Source organism: Pelodiscus sinensis, chromosome 2, assembly GCF_052426305.1.
Source record: "Pelodiscus sinensis isolate ZL-2025 chromosome 2, ASM5242630v1, whole genome shotgun sequence".
NCBI classification, from domain to species: domain Eukaryota; kingdom Metazoa; phylum Chordata; order Testudines; family Trionychidae; genus Pelodiscus; species Pelodiscus sinensis.
The window spans coordinates 221121773-221139985 of NC_143053.1; the positions used below are offsets into that span (position 1 = coordinate 221121773).

Here is an 18213-nt window from a genome sequence, read left to right on the forward strand (position 1 = left end):
TTTTATGTGCTCTTTTTATACAGATCACTTCAATATTTCCATAAAAGTATTGTAATATCTACATATGTTAAAAATTACCTTCAGCCACCATTAAAGGCCAACCAACAGTTAACAGTAATTTTCATGCCCAAATTGAAGCAAAACAAAAAAAGATTTTGTAAATTGTAATACAATGGAAAAAACTGCTTCTTTCTGTGCCTTTTCCTTAAACACCACTTTTTGCATGACATTTGTTTTTATTGTGATTCTTGAATAATAGGATGTAAAGTCTGTTTCTGAAAGCCTGCTGTTGGGGAATATCTCCTGAATGTTAAGTTTAGTGGAAATATGATATGATTTGGTGTGATTATGAGAGGTAACATACTATATGGTGAGTGAAATACCCCCTATACACAGGATTTGCATAAGGCTACTTATGAGAATGAAGTGATAGTGAATAATAACTTGTATGGCCCCCCCCCTGCACAGGAATGCATTAAATACAATATTATTAACACAATGATTTGCAGTACACTGGAACAGCGATCCTTCTATTTGCTCTGTTTCAAACGAGGTGAGAGCTGAGTGGTTATTACTAACTTTGACTAGTGACATGAACTGTGCATATCTTACTATTATGGGGTCCTGGAACTCCAGATAATTCTGGGAGCAGTCCTGGTTGACGTGGAGATGGAATGCCTCTACCACCAGTTTGACTTGCTGCTGTGGTGGGGCATCAATGATCCATGTGCAGACAGTAAATGGTGGATAGGCATTTGGGAAATTAGGTGACATTGTGGTTTGCGGGGTGGAAGTTGCATTATATGTTCCGCCACACAATCCTGTGGGAAGCAATAACAACTTAATTAATTGTATCTCCATACCAGAAGGCATGTGAAAAAACAGTCCACCTCAGCAAAACTGCATAATTGTTTATTGGAATTCGTTATGCTTTCACATTGATCTCTTGATGATTCTTTAGAGGCCAAGTATAAATAGAAAACATTCTGATCATGGTGTCAAGCTACATCTGTCAGTCTCTGTGCCTACATATAGTCTACGTCCAGACAAATGTTTATTTTCTGTAGTCTCATGATACATATTAACCCTCTATAGTGAATTGTCCCATTTAACTCTTGAGGCTGACAATCATCTTGCAACCAAAAGAGGCTGGATTACAGATGGAGGCCAGTGATGCTGCTTTTAATTTGGCCATAAGATCCTTTGCAGAGTAGGGTCTACTTCTATTTTGAATTTTGGTGTGGAGAAGAGGCTCCTGGATTCAATGTTTAAACACACATTTCTCTTTGGGGATAATACATAAATAAATAAAAATACTTACGATCCACAATGGCATAGGTAGCATTGAAACCTGCCCTTTGCACGGAACTATCTGTGACAAACTTCACCACCAAGAAGTTACTGGTAGAAAGAAATGGAGCCGGCACTGAGGACCCACAGAAGGTGCCAGCTAAATTGGCATTTTCATTATCTCCATCATATATCTAAAAGGGGAGAAAACAGCAGATACCTCACTAGTTATTTTTGGAACTTGTGTTATTTCACAATAAACATATTCATAAATAGATTAACAGAAGTTTAGTTCTCTGAACTCTTATTTGACTTACGGTTTTAAGTACCTTTCCTCCCAAGAAAGGAAGATGCTCTTGGGCTTTAATTAAAAATTGCTTATTATCAGAGTTTACATATTTAAATCAATTAATTATCTTAGAAAGTGTGATCTAATTATTTTAAAACTTAAAAGAAACAACAACGAATAGTCTAGAAGCACTTTAAAGACTAACAAAACATGTAGATGGTATCATGAGCTTTCACGGGCAAAGTCCAGTTCTTCAAATGAGCTCATGATACCATCTACATGTTTTGTTAGTCTTTAAGGTGCTACTACACTATTCATTATTTTTTAAGTTTTTCCTCTTACAGACTAATTTGGCTACCCCCCTGAAGCTTTTGAATTATTTTGGATCCTTAATTCAAGAAAGCAGCCAAAACCTCAACTTTTAATTTAAGGGGAGGTTCATTTTTTGATGAAAACGTAAACATTTTCAATGAACATGTTTTCACGGTGTCCCAATAATGGAAAACATTTTTCCATCAAAGATATTTTGGTGGAAAATTCTTGACCAGTCTATAGCCATCTTGATGCTGGGTGCCAGCATTTCTGAATGTCTTGCTATGTGCCCAGCTTACTGTACACTCATATACAACAGAATGGAGGCAAGGTGTGAGGATCCATTATCAGGATTGATCTTTTCCTAAGTTTTAAAATAAGAAGTGCTTGTAAACAGTGTGGTAGGAAAAAGTAACGCTTCAAGTATTCTTTCAAAGTACTTGCCTTTCTCTACAGTGTAAGTTCTATTTTGTCGATGGCATTTTGTATATAAATAAATTAGGCTACATATTTATACTTACAATTCAGTTAAATCCTGAAAATGAAACCTTTCCCCATGAAGTCAATGGCAAAACTCCCACTGACTTCTAAGAGGCCAGGATTTTGCCTTGAGTCCTTCAATCATTTTCAAAAACAAGCAATTTAATTTCTTTGTGAAGAATTTCTCCCTCTACTGATTAAATTTTAAATCTCTGATCCAACATGTTAGAATACGGATTCTCTTACTTTGACATAATCATATCGGCATGTTTGAGAAGATGATGCTTCAAGAACAAATGCAGTGAAGGTGAGGTTGATCAGCTTGTTTACAGTTGCAGCTATGATCCACACACATTCCAAGTTTTTGTCATATTTGCCGTCCATGTCAGAATCTGGCGAACCAAAGCTGTAACTTGAATTTGTCAAATAACCCCCACAGCCATGCTGAGGTCCTGTTAAGATAGCAAAAATTATTAAGTAAGGTCTGATAATTATTTACATTTGAAATCTTATTTTAATATCATGTCCCATATTTTTCTGTCATACACAGTAATATTGAATTGCATACCAAACAAAGCTATTTGAAGGATTGAAGTGCTCTGAACACAAAAAGCACAATATAAATATGAATCATGATGAGATATGGCAGACCATTGTAGAGAAGGGCAGACGATTGACACACATACAATAGGTCTGGTTTATTCCATACATACTTCTCTGATACGATTTAGTAATAAATTAGAACCTATAAAATTCTTATGACTGAACAGGATCTAGGGAAAGTATGAATAGTGATGTTATGGGTGAAATTTTCAAGAGCTCCAAAGTCATTTAGGTATTTCTGAGCATGTTACCCCATATGAATATAGTAAATAAAGACATTTGAGGCCATCTGTTTAGCCTGAGAGGATGTTATCTGACTGCCTGACCTTCTCAGGCTCCAAAGAAGCTGCTAGAGAAATCAGAACAGTAACGAGGGGCATGGTTTTCAAAACAGACTAGTTATTTTTGGTACCTCAGGTTTTGAGTTCTCACCCCTTACAGGAACTTGATTTTCAGATGGTGGGTTCTCAGCACTTCCTGATGATCAGACCCCATTAAGGTGCCTCTCTCTGAACATCTGAGATCCCTAATCACTTTTTGAAAATATTGTCCTTGAAAAGCCATTTGAAAAGGAAGCGAAGTAGACAACAGAAAAATAGATAGAAGCAGAGTGGTTGGAAGACATTTCGGTATCATTTTTACCAGTTCCTCAATTTCTTATGTAAAGGGTGGCAAAAGCAGTAGTTCTCTCAAACAGTCTTTTTATCAATCCTCTAGAAAGATTTTTTTGAGCAGTAGGGGGCACTTTGACTTTGAAGATCTAGTAGAAAATCTAGTTAATGATACCCTTCCCCCATCTATCTGCTCACTCTTGCTCACATTTTAAGACTTAGGTGCCAAACATGAATTATGAGAGCCATACACATAGGATTAGACACAAACTGATTTTCAGAAGTCTAGAACTTCAGGAGGGTTTGCAGCTGCACAGCACAGTTGAAAATCGGGCACTTAATTAGATATTTATACCTATGTCCTTAAATGTAGTTACCCAGATATGAACATTTGTCCCTATAATTTATTAAAACATGCCTAGTTAGGTGACTTTTAGACAGAGACGATTATCCAGTAGATTGGACACTTCTTTATTAGCCTGTAAGCCATTCCTAACCCAAGTAAAATGTACAGAATATTTTCAGGGGCATTTGCTTGCATATGTTCTATATTCTAGTTTCCTGGTGTTGGACAGGTTCACAAAGCACTAGTTAAAACTGTTTAGTTTGTTAAAATCTTACATGTTTCTCTGATCTCTTTGGGGATTCTTGTTTGATTATGTAACTCATTCAATGTAATATAATAGGTATTGCTAAAGTCTTATGCCTGAAAATGTCGCAAGATGGGCAATAATAGTCTGTTATCTCCCACAATAAATGCTTTTGCAACAGTAAGATAAACAAAATAATTTTACTTTTTGTGGCTAAGCCACAAATGTACTTGGGTTCAGAATCTCGTCCTGGCAGATGTTTTAACTTTGACACACTGATACATTTCAAAGCATTACTAGTTATTGCCTGAGCTAGTGTTACAAAAGAATAGTCCTGGGGCAAAAATCAGCCTCCAGTCATCAGTATTGCATCAGTATCCTTGTGCTAGAGGCAACAGAATTCTGCAAGACTGTAATAATGAAACCAGTGTGACTAAGGATAAAAGTCATCCTGCTCTTCCAACTGAAGCTGGGAAAACTCCACCCAAACAGAAGTTGATTTTTTTAAACCCTTTTCCCACTGAGACATTGAAAACATCTTTATCACTAGTAATAAAGGCCAGAATGAAAAAGACAAGGAATAGTTGGGTGTAATCTAGCTCCATGTACTAAAGAATCACATATTTGGATGAGTCTAAAGTAACTACATTTCTACTGCAGAACTTTTGAATAAATATGAGAGAAATGGGGCCAATTAATTATGAGCCAAAAAGGATACTTAGGAAGACTAAATCATCAGAGGGGAGAATGTATGTTGGGTGGGATATTGCTTTGATTCATTCTTCTCAGCGTTTATATATTTTCAGGATAAATATACTCTTTTGGAAGACAGTATATTAGAGTTTGATCCTGCAAGAGAGTCCACCAAACCACTTAAGCACATGCTCAATCTTAAGCATGTTTGTAGTCCCATGGAAACCAATGGGAGTGAGTCCTGAATAATTGTAGAGAATTGACTGACTCACACATCACAGCAATCAAATTTGCTAGCATGCTAGTCCTCATTAATAGTTAGACCTACCTTTTCCCATAGTTTTTACGTTTCCTTTGTTTGTGCTACTTTAGAGCCAGGAACTTTGGATTGAATGGTAGTGTAGCTCATTGAGCAACTAACCTGGGCATATAGGATGAAATGCACTGACAAAGGAGAAAACAGACCCTAAACTCTTATTACAGTAAATTAAATCTGGCTAGAATAGCTGATATGACACCTATGAGGGGATAAATTAATAAAGAGTTACATTTTTGTAGTTAATGAAACAGCTTTTTCATCAGTAGTATTGATAATGCTCAATCTGCTCAAAGGAATTTGAGATAAATGGAGAAATTTACAGAATATTATGAAAACTTAGGCTGACACCTAAAATGGAAACCAGCCAAGATATCACATAGTTTGCATCAAGCCAAATGCAGAGCACTACTTGTTGAAAAGCTATTTATTTAGGGTAGTTTTTTCTTCTGTTCAATGAAACAGTGACAAATTTTTATATCTGCTGAGGATCTGCCCCAGGTGTATGAATTCTTTCTGTTTTGGTTCTTGCTCTTCTCCTTCCACCTCCCACTCTACTTTATCATTACACAGTAGCTATTGATGACTAATTACATATGTCCATGAGGGATTTTTCAGCTGCTCATTCTTTTTGAGCAGCCAGTAATTTGATATTTAACTGTCCGCTTTTCCTTTTCTCATCTGCCCAGCATGGAGTCATTTGTGAACACTGAACATTTTTGAGTTTGTTTTGTTTTGGGAGAAGAAATGGCACAGATCTTAAATAGCTGGCATTTCTGGGAGGTGTATATACTGTTCAGCTAAAGGACAACTACATGCGCTTCAAACACATTTAAAGGATGCATTCTGACTGCAATTGACTGCTAAACTTAATCAGCTATCTCACCAGTGCATTCTTGTGAATAATTATTTCTTAACACATATTGCAGAAACAAGGGTATATTTATAATCAGAGCACAAGAGTTAATTCATTATAAATAGATATTATAAGAATGTTACAGACATTATTTGTTAATGTTATAAGCACATTAGGAGCTATTATGAATCAGTCATTCTTAGCTTTGCAGCCTATAGCACCCCTTTTGGGAGATTGATTTTTCTTGTGTACCCCTACTTTCACCTCACTAAAAAACTACTTGCTTACAAAAATCAGATATAAAAATACAAAAATGTCCCAGCATGCTATTATGAAAAAAAAAAAGATTAATTTCTTACTTTTAACATATCATTATAAAATAAATTGATTGGTATATAAAGATTGTACTTACATTTCAGTGTATCATATATAGAGCAGTATAAACAAGTCTGGATGAAATTTTAGTTTTCACTGACTTTGCTAATGCTTTTTATGAAATCTGTTGTAAAAGCAGACAACTATCTAGAGGAGTTGATGTACTCCCATAAAAGACTTCTGCATACCCCCCAAGTGTGCTACTAAGTAGAGCTATGTGAAATGTTCACGCAATTAAATCCCAAATGCACAGTATTTGCATGATTTTGGCTTTTATTACATACCCCTTGGAAATTCATTTGAGCTTGCCTGGGCAAAAGTATTAGGAGATTAGTTTAGGAGACTTATTGTTCAAGGGAAAAATATTTCCCCTTTAAAATATTTCACTATAAATCTGAGGTTCACTTTTCTAATCTGTGTCCCCCCCTTCCAGCGTTTGTCAGGATTTAACTGTTACTGCAGATCAGCAGTTCTACTGGAAAGATGTTACTAAGATAATTGTATATAAATCAGTGCAATAAATTATGTTATTAGTGTATGGTTTATACAGATTATAAATGACACCTAATTGCACAGTCCAGTAGCAATATTTTGCCTTAAAATGTACACGAGGCCCAATCTTCAGAGGTACCAAAACTCCAAATGAAGTCAATAGAAGCTGCAGATGCTCAGCCCTTCTGAAAATCAGGGCCATGGTACTTGTATATTGACAAATACACACAATTCCAAGGGTAGAATGTGGGATTAATATTATATATTCCAAGGCTTTGTGTTAACAGTATAAAATGAGTACAAATTCTGCTGCAACCATTTTCACTATACAGGCAGTCCCCGGGTAACATGGATCCAACTTACATCCGATCCCTACTTACAAACAGGGTGAGGCAACCCCGCACTAGCTGCTTACCCCCAGCAGACCAGGGAGACGCAAAGCTAGCGCCCTCCCCCCCCCTGCAGACCAGGGAAACGCGGAGCAGCTATTCTCAGCAGACACCTCAGCTTGAGAATAAAGGCCTGAGGGAAGTGAGGTGTGGGAGAATAAAACTGAGCTCCGGAGAATTGTTTGGCTAGAGTTTCTCCTACAATATGTACCAGTTCCGACTTACATACAAATTCAACTTAAGAACAAACCTACAGTCCCTATCTTGTACGTAACCCGGGGACTGCCTGTATTGATAAAATAAATTTGCATTCAGTTAAGAGAAATATCTCCCTAACCATAAACCTTTTAGCAAGTACCTTGCTAGAATACTTGGATTAAAACAAGAAAGAAGGACTTATATATACACATAGGCTGTGTCTAGACTGGCCAGTTTTTCCGGTAAATCATCCGCTTTTGCGGAAAAATTTGCCAGCTGTCTACACTGGCCACTTGAATTTCCGCAAAAGCACTGACGATCTCATGTAAGATTGTTAGTGTTCTTGTGGAAATACTATGCTGCTCCCGTTCGGGCAAAAGTCCTTTTGCGCAAAACTTTTGCACAAAAGGACCAATGTAGACAGCTCAGATTTGTTTTCCACAAAAACGCTCTGATCGCGAAAATGGCGATCGGGGCTTTTTTCCGGAAAGCGCATCTAGATTGGCATGGATGCTTTTCCGCAAAAAGTGCTTTTGCGGAAAAGCGTCCATGCCAATCTAGACACTCTGTTCCGAAAATGCTTTTAACAGAAAACTTTTCCGTTAAAAGCATTTCTGGAAAATCATGCCAGTGTAGACGTGGGCCCAGTTGCCGAGTATGTCATAGGGTTGCCAGGTGTCCGGTATTTTCACCTCCTGGCAGGGAAAAAAACAGAAAATACTGGACATTTTAGGTGTCCGGTATTTTCTGATTTTTTTTTTAACCAGACTAGAGGTGAAAATACCGGACTGTCCAGGTCAATACCAGACACCTGGCAACCCTATTCCTTGCCCATCCAAAACAGCATTATGTTGGGGGAAAGAGAAATTCCCTACATTGACACATACATTTCCTAGCATATCCATACAACTGTGGGCAGCCCACAGCACAGTGCCTTTAGAACAGAGGTGGGCAACCTGAGGCCTGCAGGCTGCATGTGGCCCATTGAGATTCTGTGTGTGTCCCACAAGACATTATATTTACTGTTGCCCATGCACAGGGTTGCCAGATTGCACTGGTTTTCATCTGCCTAGTTTTCTCCTATTGGTATTACTAATGTGACACCCATGTAAAGCAAGGGCACATGAAGTGAGGTGCATGCTGATTGCATTCCACATGGACTGTGTGATCTGCTCACTCTCACTGCATCAAATTAAAGTGCTGGTATGTTTCAGTCGGCGCATCCTGCAATTCTAATCACGTAAGCATAGTTAGCAAAACTATCCTGCCCTTAGAGACCATCTTGGTTATGACAATCTTGCAGCCCACTGAGATGAATGAGGGCCACTCATACAGCCCACTCACTAGCCAAGGTTGCCCATCGCTGCCTTAGAATGTTAATGCTGCTCCAAAATCCAGCTCCAAAGAAAATGGCACACTTTAAGAAAGCTGTTAAAACTGTGGAAGCAGGCCACAAAAGGCCTGAAAGTTTGGTCAACGGACTGGGCCTATATGTGGTGCATGCTACGTCAGAAGCTTCCTGAGTGAGTTGAGTTAGAGACAAAGAAACTGCAAGGCTTGCAAAAAAGAAAAATGTACTTATCAAGAACTAACAGATGTGACCACTTAAGTACAGATGGTCCTAGTTTCCTGCTAAATTCCATTATGTGCTCATGGGAGTTACAAAGGTATATAAACTCAGATTTCCTTTGTTAAGGCAGAGTCTGTATTGACAGAACCTCTGTCGCACTGCATCCTCTCCTATGGCCACAGTAAATAAACGCTTCTGCCTTACCTGAATCTGTAGATCAGACTGTGTGTTTATTCCGCGACAAAATTTTCCTTTTGATTGCTCAGAATATGACACTTACTATCATAACTAAAGTTTCAGAGGGGTAGCTGAGTTAGCCTTAACAGGAAAAACTTAAAAAACAACAAATAATCTGGTAGCACTTTAAAGACACAGGGTATGTCTACACAGCAAAGTTATTTCAAAATAAGAGCCCTTATTTCGAAATAACTTTACTAGCGTCTACACAGCCAAACCACTATTTCAAAAGTAATTCGAAATAGCGGAGCATTTATTTCGAATTTGGTAAACCTCATTCCAGAAGGAATAACGCCAAATTCAAAATAGCTATTTTGAAATAAGTGCTGTGTAGACACTTCTATCAAAATAGGGGGCCGCCAGCCTTCTCAGGGTGCCCTGGTGGCCACTCCAGCCTCAACCAAGAACACTCCTCTCCCTCTCTGGAGTCCTTAAAGGGGTTGACTCTGGCCACAGTGCCTGTGCCAGCTCCAATCCTGCCAGCCCAGAGCCAGCAGCCACTGTTCCTGACCCAGTGGCCCCAAAACATGAGCCAGCAAGCCACTGGGAGCCATCCCTCCACTGCTCCCCAGGAGCAGTCTGCCAGCTCCCAGGAGCCTGCCAGGGCCCGGAGAAGGAGGGAGCCTTCCTGGTCTAGGGTAGAGATCATGGACCTTATTCAGGTTTGGGGGGGATGCCCCCAATGTCCATGATCTCTGCACTAGATGGAGGAACACGGCCGTCTATGGCAGGATAGTTGCCAGCCTGGCCACCAAAGGCCACATGCGAACCCAGGAGCAGATTTGCATGAGACCCCCCAACCCTGAGCCCTGAGCTTCCCCTTTCTCTTCTTCCCCTTGTTTTCCCCTTCCAGCAGCCTCCTCCCAGGTTTCCCCCTCCCCTCTCCCACCCTCTCCTCTCCCCTCTCCCGCCTCCTTTCCCCAGTTTCACCAGAGTTTCATTCCCCTCTCCCCAGTTTTTGTTAAATAAAGAGAGTTTGTGTTCATGAAAATACGTGTATTTTATTGGACATCACGAAGCTGGGTTAGGGAGGGGTAAGTGGAAGGACATGAGGGAGGAATGAGGCACAAGCCCCCAGTGGGGCAGACCAGGGAGGCTCTTAGTGCTCCTGAGGGTGGAAGCTCTCCTGCAGGGCCTCCTAGATACTGACAGCCCCCCGATGGACCTCCTGGATGGTAGCTTGCATCAAGTGCAGCCAGGCTCGCAACAACGCATCCATGAAAAGCAGCAGAGTGCTCAGGGGTAGCTCTGGCTCCATGTTGCAGAGTGCTGTGGTGTCCCGAGTGAGGGCAATCAGAGCACACAGAGACAAAATGCTTTGCTGTCCCTCATTGAGGTAGGCAAACAAGCAGGGGAAGCTGAGAACTGGCTGTCTGAGGGGAAGGGGGAGGTCCCTTTAAGCACAGGCCTCAGATAGCCTCAGGCAGCAGCCACACAAAGTAACTCCTGACCTGTTGCCCTGCCAGACCTGGTTCCAGCCGGACTTAAATACGATTCAGCATCCACTCAGTGTGGACGTGCTATTTTGAAATAGCAAAATGCTATTTCAAAATGCATTTTGTGTGTAGACTCAGTATTTTGAAATAATTTATTTCGAATTAACTATTTCAAAATAAGATATTTCAAAATAACACTGTAGTGTAGACATACCCTAACAAAACATGTAGATGGTATCATGTGCTTTTGTGGGCACATCCCACTTCTTCAGATGACCAGAATGTTGGAAGTCCATAACGAAGATTAAATAAGGCAAGGAGGAAGGGAAGGGAGAGGGAAGAAAAAATTGGAGGAGAGGAGGGGGAAAGAGGACATTGGGTAGATAAGTTTGAAAGGAATAGCTGATCCTGTCTGTAACAGGAAAAACTTAAAAAACAACATTTGTTTTTTAAGTTTTTCCTGTTACAGACTGGTTCGGCTATGCCTTTGAAACTTATCTACCCAATGTCCTCTTTCCCCCTTCCAATTTCTCCCCTCCCTCTTTGCCCTCAGTGACCACCTTTTTATAAAATTCTCAAAGGATGAACTACAGAAAACGCTGTTTTGGTACCATCCATAAGAGGAGCCTAATTAGCAATGAAATTTGAAGAGTTTATGAAGAAAGGAAATAAGGTAAATTTAGTTTTCTGCAACTGAGTTCATGCATTCTGCTCACTCACCTTTTTCCAAGACATAATCATGGTCACCGACAACATTAAACAGAGCACAATAATTACATTATCCAGCTGTGCTTCTCTAACATATCCACAGAATAATGTACTAATTGTAGAATAATAGAGATTTATACTTGAAGTTTCTCTACAGATACTTCCTCAGAAATTTGTAGTCCTAAGCTGCCTCTGATTGATTTGCTGTTGGGGTGCATTTACAGTGCACCTGTAGGTCGAAGCAATATGAGCTATGCAAATTGCGTATCTTATTTCGATCTAATTTCAAAATGGCTTATTTTGAAATTTGGCACTGTCTACACAGTGCCAAATTTTGAAATAAAGTGCTATTCCGACAAGTCCCTTAACCCTCATGGAACGAGGGTTACAGAGATGCTGGACTAGCGCACCCATTATTTTGAAATAACGGATGCATTTAAAGACGTGGAATAGCTATTTCAGGATACTTCCGGTATCCCAAAATAGCACTTCTGTCCAGACATAGCCTTGTAGAGATACCGTTTCTGTGTTCCTAGCAAACCATATTTTTTTCAGACATTAGGGTGTTACTATAAAGACTAATTTAAAATAACAAGCTGTATGGTTTTTGTGGTTTCTGTGTCTCAGTTATTAAGCAGTTTTTTAATGCTCAAAATGCAAAGATATGTTACAAAGTTTCTTGGAGCTATGCATCAGCCCAGCCAAAATATAATGGTTTATGGTATCGTGATGCTTTAAAATGTTGATAAATATGATTTCCTATTTCTTAGTCACTTTTTACCAGCATGAGATCTTAAGAATCCTATGTAAGTACCCTAGAGCTCATGCCTAATGTCTTGCTTCCTCCGTGTTCGGGGGAGACAAGGGGACAAGACAGAGAGAGAGAAATCCAAAAGCCACCTCCAACATACATGTTACTTATTGTGACAAAGCCACATGTGACAATATAAAAAAGTTGTGGGAGGCAGATATGAAAGTCCCTGAATGGTGTAGGCCTTTTTCTATAAACTGAAAAGTTTCTCTCAGATTAATTAGAGACACTTGCATCCAGTTAAGGGCTCCCAATGACTTTTAAAAACCCTTCTTCTTATGAGATGGGGTGAGAAGCCAGCTACAGCAGGGAGAAAAGGCTTCTCCTGGGTGGAAGGCTCTCTTTATAGTAAAACCCCCCAAGTTAACAGCTGTTTAAGTAAAGACTGGCCACCAGAATCTGGTGTAATAAGGCAACCTCCCAAGGAGGGAGCAGGGAAAGGTATTCCTTTTCGCATTGTGCATTTTTTTTAAATTGTTGTTTTTCTTAAGAAAACTACTTGACCATACCCTGAGGCTCAACTTGTAAACACACTGAAAAATAAAACTACAAAGTGAAACCGATTTACTCCAGGCCCCACTACCTCAGGCAGAAACTGAGGCCAGTGAGGTGTCTTGCCACTACACATTCACACACGTGCATGAGTGCACACACACACACACACACACACACACACACTACATGAAGATCTATTTCACTCCTGTATAGATCCATTCATTTAGTTCCTGAATTAGTCCTGCAGCTGCACAATGATCCTCTCCCTGGGAACTATATTAATCTCCCTTCAGAAATACCCTCAAATGTTCTTTTTTAAAATTGATATAAAGCTAATTTTCTCCTGGGGAAACAATCAAGGTTCCTGCTAAATCACTGAATTTTTGGCCATCTTTCAGTGTTTCTTTGAGCAAAATATCATACAAATAAATCTAGAGCAGCAATTACCAACCCATGGTCCACAGCCCCCTAGGGATCCACAGACTAAGAGCATGCCTACACTCTGGGCATAAGCCGACCTAAATTATGCAATTCCAGCTACATGAATAACATAGCTGGAGTCAGTATAGCTTAGGTTGACTTACTGTGGTGTCTATACCATGCTGTATCAATGGGAGAAACTCTCCCATCAACTTACCTTATGTTTTTCATACGAGAATTGACAGGAGTGTTCTGTGGTCAATTTAACAGGTCTGCACTAGACCAACTAAATCGACCCCCCCAATGGATCGATCCCTGCCATAGTGGAGACAAGACCTATGGCTAAGACCTTTGTCATTACACTGAATAGTGGTTTTCAATGTATGGTCCACAAACCCTTGGGGGTCTGCAGACTATGTCTAAGATTTCTAATGGGGTCTACGCTTCCATTTGGAATTTTCTGGGGGTGTATAAATGAAAAAAAGGGTTAAATCCACTAATTTAGAGTCAGTGCCTGAAAACACTTCTGACCGCCTGCTAGACTGAGCAGTGAGACAAGCCTCACTGCATGACAGCTTTGGGAGTCCCTGATGATCTCATCTTTGAAGCACAGGTTTACAAGAGTATAGACCTATCATGCCTGGAACTTAATAGCTTTCCACAGAGAGCACTATATACAACAACATTAGCAGAAGTACATTTGATGGAACACATGAGAGAACAGACCATCAGGAAGGTTTTAACATTTTCTGTAGTGATTACTGAACTAAAGCTAAGAGGAGTTAATAACAGTAATGGCCATGAGGGTCTCTGGGAATACCATGTTTGGCAAGGCTATGGCGCCAGTTATGTTCCTTATCCCTAAACACTTTCTCAGATTGTAACAAATGAAAAACAGTTACTTGGTGAGGGGGTTCAATGGCTCAGCAAAAGGCTATATGTATCCTGTCACAAGGGCTTTCATTCTGGAGAGTCTGAGGCATGCTTTATAAACATGACCATTACGTCTTTTTTGATTGTTTGTCCAGAGAATGAATTAATGAGGCAACAGAGTGTTAAAGCAGTTTAAGTGTGATAATCAGTGATAGCTTATCACCACTAACAATTGTTACAGATGTTACAGAAAGATGGGAGTGCAGCTTTCAGACTCAGCAGGGAGATGGACTTTAAAATGTAAGCATTTGGCCAAAGCAAGAATCAAGAACTGCTCATATCACTGTTGAGGGTGCTCATAGAAAACAGGGTTTTTGCTGATGTAATCAATTTATTCCATTACAGTCACAGAACTACACACTGGACTGGCCTAAGGATTTAGGGGAGGTCAGTGAAATGATTTGTTGGGGCACCTCAAGCTTAGCTGACAAAGGTACGGAATGGGTGTTGTGGGAGAGAGGCAGTGCTACAAGAGGAGGGAAGCAGGAAGGAGGCTGCCTATATTTAGGTCATCGCTAGCCTCTTGCTACAGAAGTAGATCCCGGCTGCTCTGCCGAGGTCTGGTCAAAGTTGCCAGCATTTAAAATATATATTTTTGAGGAAAAAGTCCCCCAAAGAAGGGGATGTAGGTACCTCTCTGTCTTCTGCCACTCACGGGACAAATGTGTATTTTATGAAGTAGGTAAGTGTTAAATTAAGGCTATGTCTGTGCTTATGGGGCAACATGTATAATATAGGAACTACACACATAGCTTCCTGCTACAGGAGACTGTGTCCACACTTGTCTACTTGAGAGACAACGGGGGGGGGGGGGGCGAAGGAATATATTTTATTGGTGGTGTGAGAGACAAGCTTTCGAGCCACAAAGCTCTTCTTCATATCATCTCACCCTCACTGTGTCCATCTCATATCCTAGGACCAATGCAGGTACATCAACACTTGCACTTCTGAAGCATCAAGGGGTTAGTCTATACAGGATAAACTTAAAAAACAACAAATGGTCTAGTAGCACTTTATAGACTATCAAAACATGTAGATGGTATGATGAGCTTTTGTGGGCACAGCCCACTTCAGATGACTTCTGAGAGCCCCACCTTGTGGCAGTAAGTCAGCGGGAATGCATTCTCACCTATTGTCTCTCTGAAAGATGCTTTCCAGCCCCCAGCAACTTCAAAGAAATCAGTCTTGAACACCAGAAGCATGTCATTGCTGGAGCTCTTAATAGTTGGAGGAGGTTCTGAGCCACAGAATTTGCCAATGAGAGGAGCATAGATGTCTGACCCATCATACACAGCCACAGAATCTTTGTAACAAGAGGAAGAAGCTTCAAGGTGGAAGTCATTGAATCTGTAAGATACAATGTAGGGGGTTATGTTATTGCAGTTTTGTTTTTATTCAGATGTGTGATTTTTGGTGTTTCTGAAGATGATTAATAATATGGCCAGAGCCAAGCATAGGGTGGGGAGAGCTAGGCAAAATAGTTTAATTCAATCCAGAACTATTTGTGAATTTGACAGTAATTGGGCATAAGGGATAAAGAATATGAGGCAGGGGACACCCCTTTTCCCAGTGCTTTTTCTTTTTTTTAAACAAAAAAAGTGCTGGTACTTCAGGGGAAAAGGTGCCAGTAGACCAGGGGAAAAATTGTTGAGCTCTGACTGGAGGTGCCAGTACTGCGCCTGGAGGTGCCAGTACTGCATACCAGGCAGTACCATCACAAAAAAAGCACTGGCTCTTCCTATTTTGTGAACCTACCCAGCTTTACAAAACAAAATAATTTTGGGCTGAACAAAGCATTTCATTTGACTCAAAATGTACTTTTTTGATTCACCAAAATTCCAAAAAAAATTCAGACATGATTGAAACCCAAGCTGATTTTACTCCCAGAAATTCTGTCAAACTGAAAAATCAGTTATTCACCCAGCTCTAAGTGTGGATAGGTGCCCTGCATTTCTTTCAGAGAAGAGAGTTTGAAAAAAAGTTTAAATATTAGTGACTCCATTTCTCCCCAGGCCAGATATGCTCACAAGACAAATTTGAAGTGAAACTTCACAACCAGCATGTATCAACATGGTTGTCTTCATTTCCAGGTCCTATGCAGATGAAGCATATTCTTTGAGAATCAGTATCCTCACTCATTTTTGCAAACAGCCAAACCAATCTTCAACTTCTCTGATCTGTCTGGATATACACGAAATGTAGAACCAGACCACAAGCCATTATGCTATTTATCCGGGCAAAATGTATTCTGCTCAGACTCAACTTTTTCATAATTCCCGCCCGCCCAATGCTACACATGAAGTATGAACATCATTAAAACACATATGTTATTTTGTTTAAGAAATTTTAAGCTGCAGCATTTTGTGGTTGTAACATCTTTTTTAAGTTATGCCATTTCTGGGAAGGGAATTATTATCTGGGCTTATAGGAAATAAGGTCACTAGTATCCAAAAGAGGATTTTAATTTACATTATTCATAAACGCATAACTGCTCCAAAGCAGCTGATTGGTAGGTTTAACTATGAGTGAACAGCATTTTCTACAACGATCTGTTCCCTTTGTAAGTCACAGTGGGAAGCTAAAATTACAGGGATATCTGGCAAATAATAACTAGTTAGTAAGATAATTTTCAACGGGTCCAGTGCTTTCCGTGTTTTCCATTGGAAAAGAGATGATATGATGACTCTCTATACTTAAAAAAAAAAAAAAATCAGAACCAGAGACCTTCCGTCCCTTTTAATGAGATGCAGAACTTGGACTACGTACTTGAGTGCCACGACTTTGTTGTTTCCAACTGTGATGTGGTATGAGCAGTTCATATTGTTGTGGTAATCAGTAAATGAATGGGCATGGCTGCTGACTGTGCCAGAGGAGCCATTGAAGAGGCCACCACAAGCTGCAATGAAAGCAAAAAGATGAGGCAGAGATCAGTTTGTATCTGAATATAAACTAGATCCCAAATGGGAGAATATTGTGAAGTAATGGGGATAATTTTACTCTCCAGACACAGGCCAGGCAAGATTCTGGATAATTAACAGGAGCATCTCTCTCTGTCATGCTAAGCAGAGTTTATTGTGGAAGTTTATACCACCCTGAAATGTAAAATGAACTCTTATTATTTTGACTATGGTTTTCTGGTACATTTTCCCCTCCCCCATGATATCATGCTTATGCAATTAAGAACAGGCAAAATCCTGACCCTGCCTTATTAGAAATAAAAGAGGGCAGGGATAAGTGCCAGGAAGCCACGTAAACTGGTTGTGAACTAGGTGCATCTTGAGAAGTGGGTTTGCACCTGCTCTGTGATGGTACTTGGTGGCTAGAAAACTTGGGAAAAGGGGGCATATTTTCAGCTCCTTTGAACTCATTGGGAGTTTTACTTAAATGGGGTCAAGATTTCATTCCATCTATTGGTGCTGGAAGTAGGGGTGCTGCAGCACTCCTAGATTTGAAGTGATTCCTATTATATACAAGGTTTACAGTTTGGGTCAATGGCTCATAGCACCCCCATTAGAGAGATTGTTCCAGCACCTCTGATTCCATCTCCTCTCATTTAACCCTAGTCATAATGTCACTCTCTACCTCCTTCCTGCTGGAGCAGAGGGATTGTTCTGGAGTAATGAATCCTAGTCTGTTCTAGAAGGGTGGAGAGGGCAGGAACCATACCAGTCACTGTAGGGTAGTTTCCTTTGCCTCCTCTCCCCTTGGGATTCTTCAGCTGTTTGGGGGGTGGGAAAGAAATTCCTAAGCTACACATTTCACCCACGAAATGTGTCTGGCCCACGAAAGCTCATCATCTAATAAACCATCTTGTTAGTCTTTAAAGTGCTACATAGTCCTGTATTACATTTCACCCAGTGTCTTCCCAGCTGGGAGGAATCTGCTCTCTCTCCTCTGCTGAAGCATCTGGAAGGCATTTTGACTCAGTACTACCTCTGCCAATGGCATTCAGCAAGTGGGTTGAGTCATAGCCTGTGTCTTTGGGGAGGGGCTGTGACTAGGTGGCTCTGTACATGCGACCAAGCTGCTTCAGAACAGGGCCAGTTTAAGCATCTGCAAGCTGTGGGATGAAGGTGCTCCTGTGAATTTCTCACCAGGGATGCTGCCAG

At 40.3% G+C, this 18213-nt stretch overlaps 1 protein-coding gene across 2 annotated transcripts in view; it reads right to left on the bottom strand.

The window, feature by feature from the left end:
* The window catches only part of CUBN (cubilin), a 238472-nt gene that overhangs the window by 6932 nt on the left and 213327 nt on the right, over nucleotides 1-18213 (bottom strand). For both annotated transcript variants that reach the window (XM_006119493.5, XM_075922454.2), the window contains 5 exons: nucleotides 16871-17000; nucleotides 15234-15451; nucleotides 2618-2823; nucleotides 1322-1484; nucleotides 613-821 (listed from right to left, as the gene is read on the bottom strand). In XM_006119493.5, the coding sequence (XP_006119555.3) occupies nucleotides 613-821; nucleotides 1322-1484; nucleotides 2618-2823; nucleotides 15234-15451; nucleotides 16871-17000 (926 nt within the window). The remainder of the gene's footprint in view (nucleotides 1-612; nucleotides 822-1321; nucleotides 1485-2617; nucleotides 2824-15233; nucleotides 15452-16870; nucleotides 17001-18213) is intronic.